The 25,276-nt window shown below is 37.3% G+C and overlaps 1 protein-coding gene and 1 pseudogene across 2 annotated transcripts in view; one reads left to right on the forward strand and one right to left on the reverse strand.

The window, feature by feature from the left end:
* Positions 1-5,831: 5,831 nt before the first annotated feature.
* The window catches only part of CFAP206 (cilia and flagella associated protein 206), a 54,499-nt gene continuing 35,054 nt past the window's right edge, over positions 5,832-25,276 (reverse strand). For both annotated transcript variants that reach the window (XM_008006544.3, XM_008006546.3), the window contains exons 12-13: positions 9,125-9,268; positions 5,832-6,277 (exon numbers count right to left, since the gene is read on the reverse strand). In XM_008006544.3, coding sequence (XP_008004735.3) covers positions 6,047-6,277; positions 9,125-9,268 — 375 coding nt within the window. In that variant the 3' untranslated portion in view covers positions 5,832-6,046. The remainder of the gene's footprint in view (positions 6,278-9,124; positions 9,269-25,276) is intronic.
* Positions 22,727-23,943, forward strand: LOC103240064 (hsc70-interacting protein pseudogene; annotated as a pseudogene).

Below are 25,276 nucleotides of genomic sequence, written 5' to 3' on the forward strand. Positions count from 1 at the left end.
ATAAATTTATAGAATTTTAGGGAAGGATGGGATTAGGTGAAATTTAAAGGAAGCAGTGTTTGATAAACTCAAAGCATCCAATAGGGACTGTAGAACAGTCTCATGATCCTGTTTCTTGAAAACTACAAAGTTACCATAGATGTAGAATGTTGTATTCAGGAGCCCCTTAATTGAGGCTGCTTCTTTGTATCAAAATGATGTAGATCCCCCCCAAGCAAGAGTAAAGTGTTACATTCTTACTGATGTAATTTCAAGCAGCATGTTTTCCTAGAGTATATGATTTTAGAGAACAAAGTTTTTCAGTGAATTAGAAAGCAAACACTCAAAGAAGGGCCTTGCTATTACACTTTATAGTGTCAGCATATCCTTAGGAGAAATATTATTTCCCATTAACTTTGCAGCTGGTTTTACCTGGGTTTGTTATCCCAGCTCAATTAATGACCAAGCAGCTATTTAGTCTTACTCTGAGCTAATTTTTACTTTCTCACTCTGAATTATCCTCAGTCTTGGAGAAAAAAATATTGATTTAATGTCTTTCTTGTGCCTAGTTTTCCTTACAACTCTGGTTATAGCAAAAAGCAGCAATCCTTAACATGTGAGATACAAGGCCCTGTGCCTGATAAGCTAACCTTACAGTACTTCAAGCAGCCATTGCTATTGCCACTTGAGTCCCTAATGATTTCTGATTGTCACTAGAAAACTACAGTATTTGCCTCAATCCCCTGCTCTCTTCTATTTCCTGATCATGTATCAGAGCTACCCTAGTCTCAATGATGTGTGTAAAAAGAAGCCCAGTACTGTATCCATTGGTAATAAAGTAAAAGTATGAACTTAATTAAACAAAAAGGCTGTGAGGAAGCAAATACCAAAAGGCTTAAGGAGGTTATAATTGAATTCAAATATGGTGGCTATATAATAGATTATTAAATGTGGTAATGTTCAAAGAATAGTAAACAGTTAACCATAAAGAACATATAGACAAGATATAGATACCAAAATAAAATTGTTTCCCTGACAATTTAAGAATATTACTTTCATTGTGCTATTAAGCATCCGAAACCTATTTGCTAACTTATTATTTTATTTATTTATTTTTATTTTTTGAGACAGAATATTGCACTGTTGCCTCTGCTGGAGTGTAATGGCACAATCTTGGCTCACTGCAACCTCTGCCTCCAGGGTTCACACGGTTTTCCTGCCTCGGCTTCCCGAGTAGCTGGGATTACAGGCACACACCACCACACCCAGCTAATTTTTTGTATTTTTAGTACGGACGGGGTTTCACTATGTTGGCCAGACTGGTCTCAAACTCCTGACCTCGTGATCCGCTGCCTTGGCCTCCCAAGTTATTGTTTATTTTAAAGCAATTATTTCCTATGGTATAATATGACTAAAAAGAAGCCAATAATTGTCACATTTTATAATTGATAAAAAGATACAGGGAGATAATGTAAAATTCAATGTCTGGACTAGGAATTAAACATGAGTAATAATCATCTGTATCCAGACATTTCATATTTGAGCTTAACTCTCCCTTGCCTCTCTTTTCTTTTTTCATTACCATAATCTCTCTTTCCTTTTCCTGCCAGTCACTGATGGTTTGTACCTATTTCTACCATTTTATGCTTGCTTTGCTTCAGTGGTATTTCCACTCAAGCCAACTCTATGAAAATAGAGTTTGGCAATTGCCTACTCCATTGATGATTCTAATCCATCATCCTCTTTTGTTATTCACCATTTTCTGAAAGTCATAATGTGTCAAGTGTTATTCTAAGATTAACCGAGGGCTAGAAAACAAAAAGTAAAGAAAAATGGGCAAGGGGATACAATAGGCATTGGAGAATCTCTATTCTCTTAGCTAATATTGACAAGGCACTTACCAGGTAAGTGCTTTGTATGTGTTAACTTCTTTAATCCTTATGACAACCCAATCAATGAGTTTGGAACTATTATTATCTCATTTTTATGATACAGAAACTGCAGCAGAGAGGTGTTAAGTGGTACAGCTAGTAAGTAGAAGAGCTAGACTTGTCTTCCATGATCACAGAGCTTACTTTACATCTTTTTTCTACTCTTCTGACTGCTACTCTGTCTTATTTTGTCTTCTCTTCCTCCTCATTTAACCCCCATTCTCATGAGGATGACCTACCAAACTATCTTTGTATAGCCCAAATTCCTATTACCTCTGCTTTACTATCCTTGTCATCCCTTAAACTCAAATTTTCTAGTGCTGAACATGTTATCTTTTTTGATAACCAGCTCCCATTCTCAGTTATCCTTTATCTCCTAGGGCAGAAAGCCTGAGGTCATACTTTGAATTTTTCTTCCTTTTCCTTAGATATTATATCCTGTCTGCTTAATTTAATCTAGCATTTGCCCCTCCACTTCCCCCATCATGCATGCCCCAATTCTTGCAGGAGCTTCCTAGCCATCTCTCTAAAGCGAGTATCCCTCTCCCACAATCGATATTCTACTCAAGAATCTGCCATGATTTTCTAATGTTCTACCACAGGAAGGCAAAATGTTTCTCTGCTTGGCTTACAAAGTCCTCTAGAAAGTACACCATCCAACTCTGTTTATTCAACTTTATTTGCCAGCACTTCCTCAAAAATAATCTCCCCTTCCCTCTTTACCATTTTTCTCCCTCTTCTTTTGCAGTAACTACTTTACTGCTGAACTCTATTAGCTCCCACCTTGACTATTCAAATAATCACTCAACCAATACCCTGCTTCTAGTTTGCCCTTTCATTCCTTCTTTTTTTAATTCATTCATTTATCCAACAAGGTACAAATGCCAGGGGATATAAAGATGACTAACACATAATTCAAATCTCAAGAAATTCAAATCTAACAGGAAGAATACAGATGTACTACTATCTATACATCAATTTATTTTAAGTGCTATAATAAAAGTAATAATAAAATCCAATGAAAACTTAAAGAAGGAAGCAATTAACTTGCTTAAAAGAAATGGGGAAAACTTTCATGGAAAAGATAAAGTCTGATCACACTTTTTGAGGACTGTACCTGTGGACTACATTCCAGGGCAGAGAGTGAAAAGCACAAGTTAAGAGTTGGGGGTATAAAAGACCATGACCTATTTGGGCTGGGCTCATGCCTGTAATCCCAACACTTTGGGCCAAGGTGGGCTGATCACTTGAGGTCAGGAGTTTGAGACCAGCCTGGCCAACATGGCAAAAACCCATCTCTGATAAAAATACAAAAATAAGATGGGCGTGGTGGCACATGCCTGTAGTCCCAGCTACTCAAGAGGCTGGGGCATGAGAATCACTTGAACCTGGGAGGCAAAGGTTGCAGTGAACCAAGATCATGCCACTGCATTCCAGCCTGGGCAACAGAGCAAGACTCTATCTCCAAAGATAAATTAATTAAATTTTTAAAAAAGACCATGACCTATTTGAAGAGTTTTGGTTCAATCTGGCTAATGTGTGTGGTGTGTGGAGAGAGTATGGGAGGGGTAAGAGAGGAAGCTGGAGGATAAATGGAGATCATATTTTGAAAAGTTTTACATAATACATGAAGGATGTTTTAGTTCATTCCCTAGGAAGTGAACAAGAGTCTTGGTAACTTTTAAGCAACTGAGGCAAAGGCTGGGAGGAAGAGGAGGCCAGATGACACGATCAGATTTATGCATGAGAAAACATCCTGATGAACCATATAAAAAATGGAGGCAGCAGTGACCCAGGCAATAAGACAAAGTCCTGCAGGGGAGGTGAGAATAGGAAGACATGAATCTCAGTGACAATTCAGGTCAAATGAACAGAGCTTGAAGGCTAGTAAAACAGGAAGTTTTTAACTTATGCTACTGAGTAAGGCAGTGGTGCCTTTGAAAATAGAAGAAAATAAAGAGAAAGAAACAAGTTTGGCATAGAAAGTTATTTTGATCTGTGACCTGCTGAAATGGGGGTGAGCAACAGACATTAAATTCAGCATATGGTTGGAAGTCTTCAGAAGGATGGGGCTTGAATAGATGGTGGAGGTCCAGGGAGAGGATGAGTTTTCCATTGGATGTAGCTCCCTTTATTCTGTTGTACTTACCAGGTGACTGTCTGATATTAAGACTGGCTTTTCAAATTGGATTTGGTATTTTTATTCACTTGGCCATTCTACTTCCAAGCCTTAACTTGATAAGCCCAAATTGCCGGTTACAGCCATTCTTTTCTGTGTTTAGGAATCTTGCAGAATCAAATAACGGTTAATTGAACAGATAAAATGACATTCCTGAATTTGTAAATTTTAGTATCACCCCACTCCTTCAGGTCCTGCCTTAACAGCCAGCCAGTCTATCTTAAACATCATTTGTAAACTACAGGTATGAAAATCACAAAAACTTAGAAGTAGGTTTGTTTGAAGTTTACATGCAGAAAATGGATTTCAAAGCATATTCATAGTGTAAATCACATTCAAACAGCCAGGCGTGGTGGCTCACACCCGTAATCTCAGCACTTTGAGAGGCCAAAGTGGGCAGATCACTTGAGGTCAGGAGTTCCAGACAAGCCTGGCCAACATGGCAAAACCCCATCTCTACTAAAAATACAAAAATTGGTCAGGCGTGGTGGTGCACACCTGTAATGCCAGCTACTCGGGAGGCTGAGGCAGGAGAATCGCTTGAACCCAGGAGGCAGAGACTGCCATGAGCTGAGATCATGCCACTGCACTCTAGCCTGGGCAACAGAGCAAGACTCCATCTCAAAAACAAACAAACAAAAACATTTAAGCTACACAGAAAGCAAATTATACAAATGCTTTAGTAAAAAGTCACCTGAGCAGAAAAAATATGCCAAATAAAAATGACCTCCTAGCTGCTAAAGCAAGTCAAACAGCCCCTCCTAGAAGCTTTATTATCCATGAATTGGTATTAGAAGTATGTAAGAGAGTAATAAAACCATAGTTCTAAAATACAGCTATCAGTAATTCATGGGAGGTTTAAACACAACTGCCTATGTAGTCAGGCAAATAAGGCAAAGCAGTGATGTGGGAGGCCCATAAGGCAGCAGGAACTAGATTAGACAGTGGAGGATTGAAAGTACCTGCCTTGTGAATGGGCAAAGCTACTACTTGCAGGAATGCTGGCCAAGCATTAGCAGATATTCTGATTTCTTCTTTTTTTGAAGGGCCAGAAATACAGATTTTATGTCAAATTTCTAGATTTTGAAAAACATCCTGTGAGGTGGGCATGGTGGCTCATGCCTGTAATCCCAGCACGTTGGGAGGCTGAGGTGAAGGGATCGCTTGAGCCCAGGAGTTCGAGACCCGTCAGGGCAATATGGTGAAACTCTGTCTCAACAGAAAATTGTTCTAAAAATTAGTCAGGTGTGGTAACACACGCCTGTGGTCCCAGCTACTCAGGAGGCTGCGGTAGGACTGCTTTAGCCCAGGAGGTTGAGGCTGTGGTGAGCTGTGATTATACCACTGCATTCCAGCCTAGGTGACAGAGCAAGTCCCTGTCTCAAAAAGAAAGAAAGAAAGAAAGAAAAGAAAAAAAGAAAGAGAGAAAGAGAGAAAGAGAGAGAGAGAGAGAGAGAGAAAGAGAGAAAGAAAGAGAGAGAGAGAGAGAGGAAGGGAGGGAGGGAGGGAGAGACCTTTGTTCCAATTGTTCCAAATTATTAAGGTTTTGTTATGTATCAGTTTAATCTATGGTAACATTTAATAGCTAATAAAGCTGAAAATATTGGTTAGGTTTTAAGTTTGTAATGTTTAACACTAAATATGGTTTAGAAATAGACTTCTATTCCAGTAATAATCTTATAATATATTTCTATCTAAATGTTATAATTTCAATCTTAATGCTGACAAACTTTTTCTAACAAATAAAAGATAAATGGACAGTTTTATTTTTGAACTTCAACAGAATGAAAACTGTGTTACAGAAAACAGTTTGATAAAATGTGGGAACCCAATAAACAGTCATACAACCAATGAATGTGCCACCCCACAAAATTAATTTTTATAGATGTTAATATACCTTTAAGTACTTGCTAGTGTTCATAATTGAGTAGCATCTACTTTAAAACGCTGTTTCTAATTAGGTTTCATCCACAGCTCTAGTTAAGTTCACCTTGACCTCATCGGTGATTTCACTCTTTCCTCCACGAAGACCAGCCAGGTAAATCTGAGGCCTGGGCACCCCAGTGCTGTCTTCCCTCATGGACTGGGTGCCAGTGTCCTTTGGAGGGTACACCTGGGAACAATTTTCTCTTCTCAAGTGACTGAGATCAGTTTGTACTGAGTGAGTAACTTTCTGGTGCAAATTAGCCTAAAGAGAAAGAGAATACAGGAATTAACATTTCTCTAAAGAACAAATAACCTAAAATATTATCAGATACCAGTTAATATCTGCTTATTTTTGTCTTCAATCCACAAGAAATTAATTCCATAACATAGCATTTTTTCTATAAAACACTGGAAAATCTAGAACATAACAGAAAATTAAATATCCCTAACCAAGAAGTAGAAAAACATGTAAAATGTACAGATGCAAAAAACATACAGATTCAGAATTATAGTGAACTCAACCAGTTATTTGTTAATATAATCTAATTCCTTCATTATTATGCTTTGAGATTCTTATAACTTGGATTTTTCCACTATATTTGTTTTTTTTTTTGACAAAAATTTAAGATTTATACAGTATTATCTTTTAAAAATGGAATTCACCCTAGATTTTTAACATAAAAGGGTCTGATGCTTTCCATTTGTATTTTACAGTGTTCTACACTTTGCTTACTCCCTTTATAGATTACTAGTAAACACGAGGTTAAACAGATTACTTAGGCTGGGAAGCAAGGAGGAGCTTACAAAAAGAAGAATAAGGTTGCTGCGGTTATAGTAAAGGCCAAGAAAAACCTCAGAAGGCATTATAGCATGTGAGTGAAGAAGGAGACACCTGGAATTAGAGGAAACATTTTCAGAGTGTGAGATACTGCAGGTGACTGAGAACCGAAACTACTCCCCAACACCCAGGTTATTGTCCACATTAATAAGACTTCACTATTCCACTGTCTTCATTAGCATAATTTTACCATTCCAAGAGACTCTTGCCTAAGCAAATAACTTGATTGCTCATTTCAGTACTACCTCAAAGATGTGTCAACTCTTCAGTAGTAAGCATCAGCACACAGTTTCAGTCCTAAGAGTCTGCATCCTTTGCCTCAAAAAATCTTCTTGCTATTCCCACCAATGCTGGACTGCTTTTTCATGATCCTTACCCAACCCGATTCAAACCTCCATCCTACCCCCAGTCCACCTCAGTCATTGGAAGACCTGCCTTAGCAAACTTCAAATTCTCAATAAATTCTGACTTTGCAGTTCCTCTTCTGAGACACTGCCAAAGCACTGTTGAGGTGATGTTTTCCCTTATGGCTGTAAGCAGTAAACTCAGCTTTGTCTTATCCACAGGTTGGGTAGGTGACACTTGGGGAGCTGGCATTCAATATAATACAGTTCTAGGGAATAATAAGGCCCAAGGTGAGAGTCAGAATTAAGTGGAGATTGAGGAATGGGAAAAGCGGGCTCAGTCAGTGTGAAATTCAGACCCCTGAATACCCCATTCTGTTAACATTTCCAGTCCATACCTCTGTTGCCAACTCTCTCTCTCGTATCCTATCCAGCCATCATTTCCCTCCTCCTCTTTGCCTATTTGTATCTCAAAAGCAACCTAAAATATCACCTATGTTAATTTAGTAGAATTTTCATTTCATTTCTGTTACACCACTTACAAGGAGGTACTGAAATTTATTTTTAATGTAACAATATCACTTGCTAGACAATTAGCCCCTGAAGAACAAAGTAGTGAGATATATATGGTACCCAATAAGTCTGATGAACTCGAGTTTAGTAGATAATAGAAAATAATATGGGGGTTGGGCATTTCATGAACTACAGAAGAGTAACTGATAGGAAGGAATACTAATGGAACAATGATCTGGAAGACATATAGGGAAACTGATCCTTCCTCACGCCAGGGAACTGAAAAGCTGCCACCAGAGTGAGTAGCAAAGGAAATAATGTGGTCAGTGGGAAGCCTGTGAGAGACTGAATATACAAATGGACAAAGGCTAGACCATATATGACAATAGAACTCTTTAACTTGCAGCCTCTGTATCGACCAGTCGGGGAAGCCAGTCTCAACCTCTGTAGCTGCAGCAATTGACCCAGAATGTTGAGGACTTAGCCAGCTTCTCCATTTTTGGGCTCCTTCTCCTCCAACTCAGGACCAACCAGAGAAACCTAGATATGCTCACCAAACCAATCACATAAAATGCCCTGCTTCTAGTTAGCCTGCCTCCAGTTTTCTCATGTTAACAACCTACAATCAGAGAACACTTAAAGGCTTCCCCCTTTTCTGACTATAAAGCTTTCCCACTCCCCCTCATGCTTTGAGTCTACCAAACAACAGGTGACAGTGTCTGACTGCCTTGCTATAGCAAGCTCTAAATAAATAGCCTCCCTTTGTTCTCATTTGTGTAGGCATTTTATTTCCACACCTGATTTCAGTTAAAGAGATGGATAAAATATACTAAAAAGGGGCTACAGACATAAAAGATTTTATTTTTTCCATACTATAAATATTTGTTGTTTAAAATGACAAGATACTATAAAGAGGGGTTGGTGGGAGGAATTTCACTGAATTGGACAGGGATGAGAGTTTCAAAGATAGGCTTTAAGGGTAGGTATATTGTAATTAAGGTGACTGAGAATCAGAAGGATGAGAGTGCCCAGGGTCTGGAGATAATACGTTATTCAGAGGAAAATATCTATGCTTTAATAGAAAAGGTCCAAAAAACAAAACAAAAAGAATGGTATACCTTAAGTGATTAAAGGAAGTTGGGAGTGCTTTAAATACTAGCACCAAGTTTTAAAACAGATAGATAGATAGATAGATAGATAGATAGATAGATAGATAATTACCATTGTTGTACATATGCTTAAAATTAGAAGACAATCTTATAATGTAAACCTAGAAAATTATAAATTATATTTTTGTTAGCAAAGAACACTGTATAAAACTCGTTATTTTATGTAAATAATTTAATTTACCAACTCTGAGTAACAACAGATTAAAATTTCCCAACATGTAATTTTAGAAAATATTGTTACAAACCAATTTTATAGCTTTTCTTCTTAACTCCCATTCATTCCACTCATATGATCTCACAATTGTTGGTGGCAGTATGTGTGTATCCGTCTGTGTGCTACTTTCACATTTTGTAATTGGTTTTATATAATGTTTGTCAGCATCTCTCATCTAAAGAAGTGGAGTTTTGTAATTAGTGCTTGGAAAAAATAAACATTATTTACCGATAACTAAAATATTTAGCTAAAATTGACAAAACACTTAAAAAACAAGAATTTTTGGACATGGAATATACTTGTAAATACCAATAAAGAAAATGAGCACATAATTAATGAGCTGAATATAATTGTTTTTCTGAGAATTATGGTTTCATGATTTTGTTTATGTAGGGGGTGTTTATTTTTAACTTTCATTTTAGATTCAGGGGGGGCACATGTGCAGGTTTGTTACAAAGGTATATCACACGATGCTGAGATTTGTGGTAGGATTGAACTCATCACCCAGGCAGTGAGCTCAGTATTCACTAGTTCATTTTTCAGCCTATGCCCCCTTCCCACTCTTTCCACTGTTGCAGTCTCCAGTGTCTACTGGTCCCACCTTTATGTCCATGCATACCCAATTTTTAGCTCCTATTTATAAATGAGAACACGTGGTGTTTGGTTTTCTGTAGGACGTGTATTTTGGCAGCAGAAAACATCCCTCATTCCCAAGTCAAATATCCCTTCCCACTTTGCACAACTGATAACATAAGCAAATACCTGTTGAAAATGGATAGAAATGGAAAATAGCTATTAAACATTAGGTAAAAATCACATCTATTTAAACTATCAAAACCTCTTTAAGACATATGTTGAACTCAAGCTATGCATACATAGCACGTTGTCAACCAAGGTTTTTGCTTTGTTTTTAGTTGAATATACTGATTTTCTTCTGGGGAATCCAATATTAAGAATTCACTAATTCCAGGCTAAACAAGATATAATAGTGCTGGACATGACATTGTTGACGTTGTTGGAGGGAGTGGTAGAGGTTTAAGGAACTTAGGTCACAGTAAAAAGGAGGGAGAAGATATTCTTTCCAAACAACAGATAATCACTGAGTGTCTAACATTTGATATAATTTCTGACTATAAAATTATCTTATGATATAGTTAGGTAGATTTAAAAAATGCTAAAAAGATAGTTAACAATACTGTACCATACAAGTAAATGGCAAGTAAATAATTAGACAGTAAGGTCTACATGAAAAAGACAGGGAGAAAACTCATTTCTGCAGATATTAAAAGTCAGCTGGGAATCAAATATCCAGAAAGACAGGAAAAAACAAGACCAGGTGTATAGGAAAAAATTATGCTTTAGTGGAAAACTATGCATTATCCACATACAACATACCTTTTCAGTCATCTGATTCTAGCCTTTCACTGTCTTTGGGCTCTTACAACTCTGTAAGTTATAAATGAGTGATAGCAAGACCAAATAATTTCTGTCTGTAGACATGCAGTCTATCCTGTCTGTAGAAGTTCAGCTGACTCCCTTTCCCCACGTGGAAAAATTAGTGTTGCCTCCATTTACACATTCATTTGAATATTCCTGATCTATAAATGTGTCTGTTCTTAGGGTTCTCTTTTGAACTGGTTATAACATCTACCTGGTCCCCTCATTGATTAATTAATAGATTACTCTTAACACATCTTCAGTTTTATATCTGCATATCTGCATGACAATAATTTTAACCATTTTTGAAAACTATCTTTTAACAAATAGAAGACTAGGGCATATAGAACAAGTTTAAGACCAGTATGTAACTCACAGTTTTTCTGACAGAGAGGTCATGGAGGGAATTAGTAGAAATAGAAGGATAAAAAGACATGTATACCTCAAACACCAGTCCCCCAAATTTGGATTTCATCTTACAGACAAAAAACAGAAGAGTTTTGAATTCAGAGTAAAATGAAAGGCATTTTCTAATTTGCAGAAAAATTATTAAAATTTTCTATTGTAAATTTTCCCCTCATAATTTTTCAAAGTAGTTGGCTCCTGCAATCATTTGTTCTAAATTAGAATTTTGTATAACATCTAATTTAAAAAAAATTACATGTGTTAAACTTAAGATAGCAACATTTATAATACTCATCAAAATGAATTACCAGCTCCAGGAACTCTACAATTTGAACAAATTTGAGAACTACTGACTTGGCAAACTTAATTTGGTGGTATTTTTAAATTTTTATGGGTACATAGTAGGTGTACATAATTATCAGGTACATGAGATATTTTGATACAGGCACACAATGTGTAATAATCACATCAGGTAAATGGGGTGTCCATCACCTCAAACAGTCATCATGTCTTCATGTTATGAATATTCCAGTTGTACTATTTCAGTTATTCTGAAATGTACAACAAATTATTGTTGATTATACTTACCATGTTGTGCTATCAAATACTATATCTTAATCCATTTATTTAACTATATTTTTGTACCCATTAACCATCCCCATTTATCACTCCCCACAACTACCTTTCCTAGCCCTCTGGTAATCATCATTCTGCTATCTCCATTTCAGTTTAGTTTTTAGCTCCCACAAAGGAGTGAGAACATATGAAGTTTGTCTTTCTGTGCCTGGCTTATTTCACTGAAAATAATATTCTCCAGTTCCATCCATGTTTTTGCAAATGACAGATCTCCTTCTTTTTTATAGCTGAATAGTACTCTGTTATGTATATGTACCACATTTTCTTTATCCAGTTGTCTTTGATGGATACATGGGTTGCTTCCAAATCTTGGCTTCTGTGGATAGTGCTGTAATAAATATGGGAGTGCAGATACCTCTTTGATACACTGATTTCCTTTCTTTTGGATATACACCTAGCAGTGGGATTGCAGGATCATATGGTATTTCTATATTTAGTTTTTTTAGGAACTTCTATACTGTTCTCCATGGTGGCTGACTAATTTACATTCCCACCAACAGTGTACTAGGGTTCCCTTTCTCCATATCCTCACCAGCATTCGTTATTGCCTGCCTTTTTGATATAAGCCATTTTAACTGGGATGGGATGATATCTCATTATAGTTTTGATTTGCATTTCCCTGATGATCAGTGATGTTGAGCGTATATCTATTTGTCATTTGTATGTCTTCTTTTGAGAAATGTCTATCCAGATCTTTTGCCCATTTTTCAGTTGGATTACTAGATTCTTTCCTAATTGAATTGTTTGAGCTCTTTATATATTCTGGTTATTAGTCCCTTATCAGATGGATAGTTTGCAAATATTTTCTCTCATTCTGTGAGTTGTCTCTTCACTTTGTTGTTTCCTTCGCTGTGCAGAAGTTTTTTAACTTGATGTGATCACATTTGTCCATTTCTGCTTTGGTTGTCTGTGCTGGTGGGGAATTACCCAAAAAATCTTTGCCCAGTCCAATGTCCTGGAGAGTTTCCCCAATGTTTTCTTGTAGTATTAATAGTTTCATAGTTTGAGGTCTCAGATTTAAGTCTTTAATCCACTTTGATTTGATTCTTGTATATGGCAAGAGACAGGGTCTAGTTTCATTCTTCTGCACATGGATATCCAGTTTTCCCAGCAACATTTGTTGAAGAGACTGTCCTTTCTCCAATGTATATTCTTGGCACCTTTATTTAAAATGAGTTCACAGTACATGTATGGATTTATTTCTAGGTTATCTATTCTGTTCCATTGATCTGTGTCTTGTTTTTATGCCAGTACCATGCTATTTTGCTTACTATAGCTCTGTAGTATAATTTGAGGTTAGGTAATGTGATTTCTCCAGTTTTGTTCTTTTTACTTAGGATGGCTTGGCTATTCAGGGTCTTTTGTGGTTCCATATAAGTTAGGTCTTTTGTGATTCCATGTAAGTTGTAAGGTTATTTTTTCTATTTATGTCATTGGTATTTTGATAGGGATTGCATTGAATCTGTAGATGCTTGAGTAATATGAACATTTTAACAATATTAATTTTTCCAATCCAGTAATATGTTGCTTTGTGTCCTCTTCAATTTTTTTTTTTTTTTTTAGACAGAGTCTCGCTCTGTTGCCCAAGCTGGAGTGCAGTGGCGTGATCTCGGCTCACTGCAAGCTCCGCCTCCCAGGTTCACGCCATTCTTCTGCCTCAACCTCCCGAGTAGCTGGGACTACAGATGCCCGCCACCACACCTGGCTAATTTTTTTGTATTTTTAGTAGAGATGGGATTTCACTGTGTTAGCCAGGATGGTTTCGATCTCCTGACCTCATGATCCACCCACCTCAGCCTCCCAAAGTGCTGGGATTACAAGCGTGAGCCACCGCGTTCAGCCAACTTCAGTTTCTTTCTTAGTTATCTTCATAGAGATCTTTCACTTCTTTGGTTAAGTTTATTCCTAGGTATTTAATTTTATTTGTGGTTATTGAAAATGGGATTACTTTCTTGACTTTTTTCAGATTCTTTGCTGTTGGTATGCAGAGATGCTACTGATTTTTGTATGTTGATTTTGTATTCTGCAACTTTACTGTATTTGTTTATTAGTTGTATTAGTTTTTTGGTGGAGTCTTAAGGTTTTCCAAATGTAAGATCATATCATCTGCAAACAAGCATAATTTGACTTCTTCCTTTCCAAGGTGGATGTCTTCATTTCTATCCATTGTCTGATTGCTCTAGCTAGGAATTCTAGTACTATGTTGAATAACAGTGTTAAAAGTGGACATATTTGTCTTGTTCCAGATCTCAGAGGAAAGGCTTTCATTTTTCCCTGTTCAGTATACTGCCTGTGGGTCTGCTGTATATGGCTTTTATTGTGTTGAGGTATATTCCTTCTCTGTCCAGTTGTGTTTTTTTTTTTTTTTTTTTTTGGTTTTTAAATCATAGAATGATGTTGAATTTTATCAAATATTTTTTCAGCATCAATTAAAATGGTCATATGGTTTTTGTCTTCATTCTGCTGACATGATGTATCACATTGATTTGCATATGTTGAACTATCCTTGCATCTATGGGATGAATCCCACTTAGTCATAATGAAAGATCTTTTAATGTGTTGTTGAATTCAGTTTGTTAGTATTTTGTTAAAGATTTCACATCAATGTTCATCAGCAATACTGACCTGCAGTTTTCTTTTTTTGATGTCTCTTTGCCTGGTTTTGGTATCAGCATAATACTTGCCTTGTAGAATGAGTTTGGAAGTATTCTCTCTTCCTCTACTTTTTGAAAGAGTTTGAGTAGGACTGATATTCATTCTTCTTTAAATGTTTGGTAGAATTCAGCAGTGAAGCCACTGGGTCTCTGGCTTCTCTTTGCTGGGAGACCTTTTATTAAGGGTTTCATCTCCTTACTTGTTATTCATCTATTCAGGTTTTGTATTTCTTCATGGTTCAATCTTGGTAGGTTTGATGTGTCTATGAATTTGTTTCTTCTGAGTTTTCCAATTTATTGGCATGTAGTTGCTCATAATAGCCTCTAATGGTCCTTTGAATTTTTGTGATATCAGTTGTAATGTCTCCTTTTTTATCTTTGATTTTCTTTGGGTCTTCTCTCATGTTTTCCTAGCCTGACTAAAGTGTAACTATTGGCTAACAATTTGTCTATTTTATCTTTTTTTAAAAAGTACCTTTTCATTTTATTGATCTTTTATATATTTTTCATTTCAATTTCATTTATTTCTGCACTGATCTTTATTATTTCTTTTCATCTACTAATTTTGGGTGTGGTTTGCTCTTGCTTTTCCAGTTTTTTAAGATGCATGCCTTGGTTTTTTATTTGATATCTTTCTACTGTTTTCATGTAGATGGTTATTGCTATAAGCTTTTCTCTTAGTACTGCTTTTGTGTTTCCACTTTCATTGTTTCAAGAAATTTAATTTCCTTAATTCCTTCACTGACCCATTGGTCATTAAGGAGCGTATTGCTTAATTTCTATGTGTTTATATGGTTTCCAAAGTTCCAGTCTGGGTGTGGTGGCTCACACCTGTAATCCCAGCACTTTGGGAGGCCGAAGTGGGTGGATCAGTTGAGGTCAGGAGTTCAAGTCCAGCCTGGCCAACATGGCGAAACCCAGTCTCTACAAAAATACAAAAATTATTTTGTATTTTGTCTTATCCTTGAGACTGATCCTTGTGCTAAGGAGAAGAATATGTATTCTGTCGCCTTTGGACAAAATGTTCTGTAAGTATTTGGTCAATTTGGTCTATGCTGCAGATTAAGTCTTATGTTTCTTTGCTGGTTTTCTGTCTGGAAGATATATCCAATGCTGAAGGTGGGATATTGAAGTCTCCAGTTATTATTGTATTGGCGTCTATTTCTCTCTTTAGCTCTAATATTTGTTTTATATGTCTGGATATTCCAGTGTTGGGTGCATATATATTAATAACTATTACATCCTCTTGCTGAATTGATACATTTATCATATAATGACCTTCCCTGTGTCTTTTTATAGTTTTTGTCTTAAAATCTATTTTATCTGATACAAGTATGGCCACTCCTGCTGTTTTTTGGTTTTCATTTGCATGGAATAACTTTTTTCATCCCTCTATTTTCAGTCTATGTTTGTCTTTATAGGTGAAGTGTGCTTCTTGTAGGCAACAGATCATTGGGTCTTGTTTTTCTAAATCCATTCAGCTACTCTGTCTTTTGACTGGAGAGTCGTTTAGTCTATTTAATTCAGTGTTATTATTGATAAATAACGGTTGACTATTGCCATTTTGTGATTTGTTTTCTGGTTGTTTTGTGGCCTTCTCTTCCTTCCTTCCTGTCTTCTGTTTTGTGAAAGTGGTTTTCTTTGGTGGTATGTTTCAATTTCCTACTTTATATTTTTGCGTATCTATTGTACGTTTTAAAATTCAAGGTTACCAAGAGGCTTGCAAGTAACATCTTATAACCCATTATTTTAAACTGATGACAACTTAACTCTGATTGCAAAAACAAGCAAAGAAAAAACTGATAAAACCCCACCCCCCCACCGCCACTTAACTTTTTGTTGTTTCTATTTAAATCTTATTATACTGTCTATGTCTTTAAAAGTTGTTGTAGTTTTTTTGATAGGTTGTTCTTTTAGTCTTCCTACTCAAGATATGAATAGTTTACACCCCACAATGACAGTGTTATAACATTTTGTATTTGTCTGTGTACTTACTATTAATGAGTTTTATGCCTTCAGATGATTTGTTATTGCTTGTTAACATCCTTTTCTTTCAGATTGAAGAACTCCCTTTAACTTTTCTTGTAGAACAGGTCTGGTGGTGATGAAATCCCTTAGCTTTTATTTGTCTGGGAAAGTCTTTATTTCTCCTTCATGTTTGAAGGATATTTTCACCAGATATATACTATTCAAGGATAAAAGTTTTTTTGTTTTTTTGTTTTTTTCCTTCAGCACTTTAAGTATGTCATGCCATTCTCTCCTGGCCTGTAAAGTTTCCACAGAGAAATCTGCTGCCAGATGTATCGGAGCTCCTGTATATGTTCTTTCTTTCTTTTCTCTTGCTGCTTTTAGGATCCTTTATCCCTGACCTTTAGGAGTTTGATTATTAAATTTCTTGAGGTAGTATTTGGGTTAAATCTGCTTGGCATTTTATAACCTTCTTATACTTGAATTTTGATATTTTTCTCTATGTTTGGGAAATTCTTTGTTAATATGTCTTTGAATAAACTTTCTACCCCTATCTCTTCTCTACCTCCTCATGGTCAATAACTCTTAGATTTGTCCTTTTGAGGCTATTTTTTAGATCCTGTAAATGTGCCATATTATTTTTTATTCTTTCTTCTTTTGACTCCTCTGACTATGTATTTTCAAATAGCCTGTCTTCAAGCTCACCAATTGTTTCTTCTGCTTGGTCAAGTATTTATTGAGAGACTTTGATACATTCTTTGATTTGTCAGATTTTTCAGATTCAGAATTTCCTGTTTTTAATTATTTCAATCTCTTTGTTAAATTTATCTGATGGGATTCTCAATTCCTTCTCTGCATTATCTTGGATTTCACTGAGCTTCCTCAAAACAGCTATTTTGAATTCTCTGTCTGAAAAGCCACATATCTCTGTCACTCCAGAATTGGTCCCTGGTGCCTTATTTAGTTTGTTTGGTGAGATCACATTTTCCTGGATGGTCTTGATGCTTCTGGATGTTTGTCAATGTCTGGGTATTGACAAGTTAGGTATTTATTCTAATCTTAGCAATCTGGGCTTGTTTGTACCTGTCCTTCTTGAGAAGGCTTTCCAAGTATTCAAAGGGAATTGAGTGTTGTGATCTATGTCTTTGGTCATTGCAGCCATATGTATTTTAGGGGCCACCCCAAGCCCAGTAACACTATGACTGTTGCAGACTCATAGAGGTACTGCCTTGGTGGTCTTGGGTAAGATTGGGAGAATTCCCTGGATTACTAGGCAGAGGCTCTTGTTCTCCTCCCTTACTTTTTCCCAAGCAAACAAAATCTCTCTCTCCACGTTGTGCCAAATGGAGTGGGAGGAGAGGTGATGCAAGCACCCCCTTGGACACCACCACTGGGGCTGTGCTGGGTCACACCTGAAGCCAGCACAGTACTGGGTTTCGGTACTGTGGCAACTATTTTCTGGCTACTGCTGATGTTTATTCAAGGCTCAAGGGCTCTTTAGTCAGCAAGTGATAGATCCTGCCAGGACTGGGCCTCACCTTTCAGGGAAGCTGATTTCTTACTGGCCCAGGACAGATCTAGAAATGCCCTTCAGGAGCTAAGGCCCAGAATCAGGAACTTTAGGAGTTTGCTTTGTGCTTTATTATACTGTGACTGAGCTGGTACCCAAGTTGCAAGATAAAGTCATTTTTACTATCACTCTCCTTTCCTCAAGCAGAAAGTGTCTCTCCTTGTGGCCACCACAGCGATGAATGTGGTGGATCACACTGAAGCCAGCATGTACTGGGTCTTGCCCAAGGCCCATGGTGAGTGCTGCCTGGCTACCAGTGATATTTATTCAAAACCCAAGGGCTCTTTGGTCAGGTGGTGAATTCTGCCAAAACTGGGTCCTTGCCAGGTGGTGAATTCTGCCAAAACTGGGTCCTTGCCTTCAGGGCAATGGGTTACCTTCTGATCCAGGGTGGGTCTAGAAATGTCATCCACAAACTATGGCCTGGAATGGGACTTCAGGACTCTGCTTGGAGCTTTATTTACTGTGGCTAAGCTGGTATCCAAATTGCAAGACAAAGTCCTCTGTACTCTTCCCTTTCCTCCCAGAACTCCAAGCTGCACTGTCTAGAGTTGGGAAAGGGGTAATGCAAGCACTCCCTTGTCTACTGCAGCTGGTGTCTCACTGGGTCACATGCACCCAAGTCCACTGGCTCTGAGCCCAGCATGGCACCAGGACTTGCCCAGGAACTGTAGTCAGTGTGGCCTAGACTGCCTTTCAAGTTTATCAGTACACTATAGCCCATGATACTGGGGCTAGCCAGAACTCAGGTTCCAACTGCTGAGATGGACAATTCCCTTCTGGCTAGGGCTAGTCTAAATGCTCCCACCATGGGCACTGGCCAAATTCTACCCTGTACTGCTTTATGCTGTGACAGGGCAGCACTGAATTCCAATGCAGAGTCCCAACAATCACTCTACTCTCCTTCCATCAAGTACACAGATTCTCTCTCTGTGTCACGTGGCCGCTACTGGGGCATGAGGGAGGGGTAGTATAGGCAATTAAAGACTGTCTTTCCTACCCTCTTCAGTACCTCTTTCCTTGATATGATGTTTACAAAAGGTACTGTGATTGCTCTCCTGATTTTTAGTTCTTTTATGAAGGTGCTTTCTTATGTAGATACTTGTTCAATTTGATGTTCCTGTCAGGGGATGATCACTGGAGGGTTCTATTCTGCCATCTTGCTCTGCCTCTCAATCTGGTGGTAATTTGAAGGGTGAAACATATCTTTTTTTTTTTTTTTTTTTTTTTTTTGCCATAAGTAGCTTTGAGATATTTTATGGTAAGTGGCTATTTCATTAGCTCCAAAATTACACACACACACACACACACACACACACACACATTTTCATTTTTTATTCAAAGGAAATATATACACACATTTATAAAGAAATAGTATATTAAAAAGTCACATGATACTACCCAAAGCAATCCACAAATTCAACACAATCCCTATCATAATACCAATGACATTCTTCAAGAAATAGAAAAACAATCCTAAAATTCATGTGGAACCACAAAAGACCCAGATTAGCCAAACAGTCCTGAGCAAAGAGAACAAATCTGGAGACATCACACTACCTGACTTCAAAATATGCTACAAAGCTATAGTAACCAAAAGAGCATGGTATTGGCATAAAAACACAGAGACCAATAGACTAGAATACAAACCCAGAAATAAATCTACACATTTACAGCCAACTGATTTTTCAACAAAGGTGCCAAAAGCACACACTGGAGAAAGGACAGTCTCCTCAATAAATGGTGCTTGGAAAACTGGATATCCATATGCAGAAGAATGAAACTAGACCTCTATCTCTCACCTTATGTAAAAATCAACTCAAAATGAAGACTTAAATGTAAGAACTAAAATTATGAAATTACTGGAAGAAAACAGGAGAATGCTTCAGGGCATTGGTCTGGGCAAAGATCTTTTGGATAAGACCTCAAAAGCCCAGGCAACAAAAGCAAAAATAGAGAAATGGGATTATATCAAACTAATATAATAATGGATGGGGACAAAATTACAGTTAGAGAGGAGGAATAACTTCTAGTGTTCTAGGGCACAGCAGGGCAACTATAGTTAACAAAAATGTATTTTATATTTCAAAATAGCTAGAGGAGAGGATTCTGAATGTTCCCAACACAAAGAACTAGTAAACATTTGAGGTGATGGATATGCCAGTTACCCTGATTTGATCATTATACATTATATACATGTATCAAAATATTACATGTACCCCACAAATATATACATTTATTATGTATCAATAAAAAATTTTAAAAATTAAGGGCACATGAAAACTCAAGTTAAAAAGAGATTCTAAAACCAGGCCCAGTGGCATGTGGCTATAGTCCCAGCTAATTGGGAGGCCAAGGCAGGAGGATTGCTTGAAACAAGAGTTTGAGGCTGCTGTGGGCTATGATCACACAAAACCAAACATCGTATGTTCTCACTCATAAGTGGGCATTGAACAATGAGAACACATGGACACAGGGAGGGGAACATCACACGCCGGGGCCTGTCAGAGGTTGGGGGGCTAGAGGAGGGATAGCATTAGGAGAAACACCTATTATAGATAACAGGTTGATAGGTGCAGCAAACCACATGGCATGTGTATACCTATTTAACAAACCTGCACGTTCTGCACATGTATCCCAGAACTTAAAGTATAATAATAATAAAAAAGAAAATCTAGAAGAAATGGATAAATTCCTAGACACATACACCCTCCCAAGACTGAACCAGGAAGAAGTTGGATCCCTGAATAGACTAATAATGAGTTCTGAAATTGAGGCAGTAATAAATAGCCTACCAACCAAAAAAAGCCCAGGACCAGACAGATTTCCAGCTGAATTCTACCAGAGGTACAAGGAGAAACTGGTACCATTTCTTCTGATATTCTTCCGAACAACGGAAAAGGAAGGACTCCTCCCTAACTCATTTTTTGAGGCCAGTATCATCCTGATACCAAAACCTGGCAGAGATACAACAACAACAACAACAACAAAAACTACAGGCTAATATCCCTGATGAACATTGATGCAAAAATTCTCAATGCAATCCTGATGCAAACTGAATCCAGCAACTCATCAAAAAGCTTATCCACCATGATCAAGTTGACTTCATCCCCGGATTTCAAGGCTGGTTCAATATACGTAAAGCAATAAATGTAATTCATCACATAAACAGAACAAAAGACAAAAACCACATGATTATCTCAACAGACACAGAAAAGGCATTCCGTAGAATTCAACATGTCTTCATGTTAAAAACTCTCAATAAACTAGGTATTGATGGAACATAACTCAAAATAATAAGTGTCATTTATGACAAACCCATAGCCAATATATTGAATGGGCAAAAGCTGGAAGCATTCCCCTTGAAAACCGGCACAAGAGACGGATGCCCTCTCTCACCACTCCTATTCAGCATAGTATTGGAAGTTCTGCACAGGGCAGTCAGGCCAGAGAAAAAAATAAAGGATATTCAGATAGGAAGAGAGGAAGTAAAACTATTTCCAGATGACATGATCCTCTATCTAGAAAACCCGACTGTCTTAGCCCAAAAGCTTCTTAAGGTGATAAGCAACTTCAGCAAAGTCTCAGGATACAAAATTAATTTGCAAAAATCACAAGCATTCCTATACACCAGCAACAGGCAAGCAGAAAGCCAAATCATGATATGAACTTCCATTCACAATTGCTACAAAGAGAATAAAATACCTAGAAATACAGCTAACAAGGGAAGTGAAGGACCTCTTCAAGAACTATAAACCACTGCTCAAGGAAATCAGAGAAGACACAAACAAATGGAAAACATTCCATTCTCATGAATAGGAAGAATCAATATTGTGAAAATGGCCATATTGCCCAAAGTAACTTATACATTCAATGGTATTCCCATTAAACTACCATTGACATACTTCACAGAGTAGAAAAAACTACTTTAGAATTCATATGGAGCCAAAAAAGAGCCCATATGGTCAAGACAATCCTAAGTAAAAAGAACAGAGCTGGAGGCATCATGCTACCCAACTTCAAACTATACTGCAACCTGCAGCAACCAAAACAGCATGGTACTGGTACAAAAACAGACACATAGACTGATGGAACAGAATAGAGAACTCAGTAATAAAACTGTACATCTACAACCATATGATCTTTGACAACCAATGGGGAAAGGATGCCCTATTTAATAAATGGTGCTCGAAGAACTGGCTAGCCATATGCAGAAAATTGAAACTGGACCCCTTCCTTACACCTTATACAAAAATTAACTTAAGACAGATTAAAAACTTAAATGTAAAACCCAAAACTATAAAACTATAAAAACCCTAAAGGAAAATCTAGGCAATACCATTCAGGACATAGACACGGGCAAAGATTTCATGACAAAAATGTCAAAAGCAACAGCAACAAAAGCAAAAACTGATGAATGGAATCTAACTAAACTAAAGAGCTTCTGCACAGCAAAAGAAACTATCATCAGAGTGAACAGACAGCCCACAGAATGGGAGAAAATTTTTATAATCTATCCATCTAATAAAGGTCTGATATCCAGAATCTATAAGGAATTTAAATTTGCAAGAAAAAAACAAACAACCCCATTAAAAAGTGGGCAAAGGACATGAACAGACACTTATTAAAAGAAAACATTCATGCAACCAACAAACATATGGAAAAAAGCTCAATATCATTGATCATTAGAGAAATGCAAATCAAAACCACAATGAGATACCATCTCATGCCTATCAGAATGGCAATTATTAAAAAGTGAAGACACAACAGATGCTGGTGAGGCTGCGGAGAAATAACAATGCTTTTACACTGTTAGTGGGCGTGTAAATTAGTTCAACCATTGTGGAAGACAGTGTGGTGATTCCTCAAAGACTTAAGAACCAGAAATACCTTTTGACCCAGCACTCCCATTAATGTGTATGTTCACTGCAGCACTATTCACAATAGCAAAGACATGGAATCAACCTAAGTGCCCATCAATGGTTGACTGCATAAAGAAAATGTGGTACATATACACCATGGAATAATATGCAGCTATAAAAAGGAATGAGATCATGACCTTTGCAGGGACATGGATGGAGCTGGAAGACATTATCCTCAACAAACTAACGCAGGAACAGAAAACCAAACACTGCGTGTTCTCACTTATAAGTGGGAGCTGAACAATGAGAAAACATGGACACAGAGAGGGGAACAACACACAGCGGGGCTTGTTGGAGGGGCAGGGAGAGGGAGAGCATCAGGAAAAATAGCTAATGGATGCTGGGCTTAATACCTAGGTGATGGGTTGACAGGGGCAGCAAACCACCACAGCACTCATTTACCTGTGTAATAAACCTGCATGTCCTGCACATGTATCCTGGAACTTAGAATTTTAAAAGTAGTAATAAATCTTAAAAATAAAAAAGAAAAGGGAGATGAAAATGCAGAGATAACAGATGATGGATCAGGCAAATGATAAGAAAGTGGCTGCCATTGAAGCCCTAAATGATGGTGAACCACAAAAAGTCATTGACTTATTCACAGATGCCTTCAAGCTGAATCTCTTGACCATTCTGTATGCTAATGAGAGCCAGTGTCTCAACAAATTACAGAGGCCAAATGCTGCCATCTGATACTGCAACAGAGCCATAGAAATAAATCCTGATTCAGCCCAGCCTTACAAGTGGCAAGCCTTACAAGTGGTTTTCGCACACAGACTTCTGGGCCACTGGGGAGAAGCAGCCCGTGATGTTCCCCCTTGTCTGTAAATTGGATTATGAAGATGCTGGCACAATGCTGAAAGTTCAACCTAGGTCCTAGAAAATTGCAGAACATCAGAGAAAGTATGAGCAAAATCATACAGAGTGAGAGATCAAAGAAAAAATAGTTTAAAAGGCTCAAAAAGAGCATGAGAGAGCCCAGAGGGATCAGGAACTCAGTAGGCTCTCTTTCCCAGCTGGCTTTCCTGTGGAAAGCCCTGGTAATATTCACGGAGGAATGCCTGGAATGGCAGGAATGTCTGAACTCAATGACATTCTTAGTGATCCAGAGGTTCTTGCAGCCATGCAGGGTCCAGAAGTTATGGTGGCCTTCTAGGATGTGGCCTAGAACCCAGCAAGTATGTCAAAATATCGGTACAATAGAAAGGTTACAAATCTCATTAGTAAATTGTCAGCCAAATTTGGAGGTCAGGCATAATACCCTTCTGATTAAAAAAAGCCCTTGGTGAAGGAAATGCAACCTGGACCACCTAATGGATGTCGCAATAATACAAACCACTCTACCTCTGACTTTCTCATCAAGAGAGCTGGGGTGCTTTGAGGATAATCCCTACCCCTCTACCCCAAATGCAGCTGAAGCATTTTACAGTGGTTTGCCATTAGGGTATGCATTCAGATAATGTTTTCCTACTAGGAATTACAAACTTTAAACACTTTTTAAACCTTAAAAATATTTAAAACAAATTTTAAAAGTCTCTTGGATTCTTTTTAAAAATTAGATATCAATAATAGCTTTGCAATGTAAAATGGAAACTCTTTGTGAGTAAACTAACAAACATAAACAGCCTGTAGTCTAAAGAAGAAATGCTAAAGAGAATTAGAAAATATTCAGAACCGAACTATGATGAAAATAACTATGTTTAAAAGTATGCTGCAGAAACATGGATGTAGCTGGAGGCCATTATCCTGAGCAAATTAATGCAGGAACAGAAAACCAAATACCATATGTTCTCACTCAAAAGTGGGAGCTAAACACTGGACACTCATGGACATCAAGATGGCAACAATAGATACTGGGGTCTACTAGAGTAGGGAGGGAGAGAGGAGGGCAAGGGCTGAAAAACTGTTGGGTACTATGCTCACTACCTGGGTGACAAGATCAATCATACCCCAAACCTCGGCTTCATGCTTATAATAAACCCATGTAACAAACATGCATATGTGCCCCCTGAATCTAAAATAAAGGTTGTAATTATTTTTTAAAAACTTAAGTGACATACAACTCTCATAGTATAGTAAAAAGGAAATTTATTGCATTAAGTTAAAAAGAAAGGCTAAAAACTAATGAGCTAAGCATCTATCTTTAAAAGTTAAAAAACAAATAGAATAAAATAAATGAACTAGATAAAGGAAAATAAAAGATCAGAGAAGAAAATATAAAATGAAAGCAGTCATGAAATAGGGTCAATAAAGTCAAACGCTGATTCTTTAAAAAGACTGAGAAACTAGTGCTCTGGCAAGATTGATCAAAATAAAAAGAGAAGGCTGAAATAAACAATATCTGGAGTTTAAAAGAGACCATAAGATAATTTAGAGATTAAACAAATAATAAAAGCATATTGTGAAATCTTCATGAGAATAAGTTTAAAAATTTAGATGATTTGAATAAATTCCTAGAAAAATACAACTTATTCAATCGGATACAAAAGAAATAAACTACCTGGAAAAAATTCCTGTAATCACAGAAGTAGTTAAACCTATAGTTTAATTTAGCATAGTTATAATGTTTCCAACCAAAGAAGCCCAGAGAG

This window comes from Chlorocebus sabaeus, chromosome 13, assembly GCF_047675955.1.
Source record: "Chlorocebus sabaeus isolate Y175 chromosome 13, mChlSab1.0.hap1, whole genome shotgun sequence".
Classification (NCBI taxonomy): domain Eukaryota; kingdom Metazoa; phylum Chordata; class Mammalia; order Primates; family Cercopithecidae; genus Chlorocebus; species Chlorocebus sabaeus.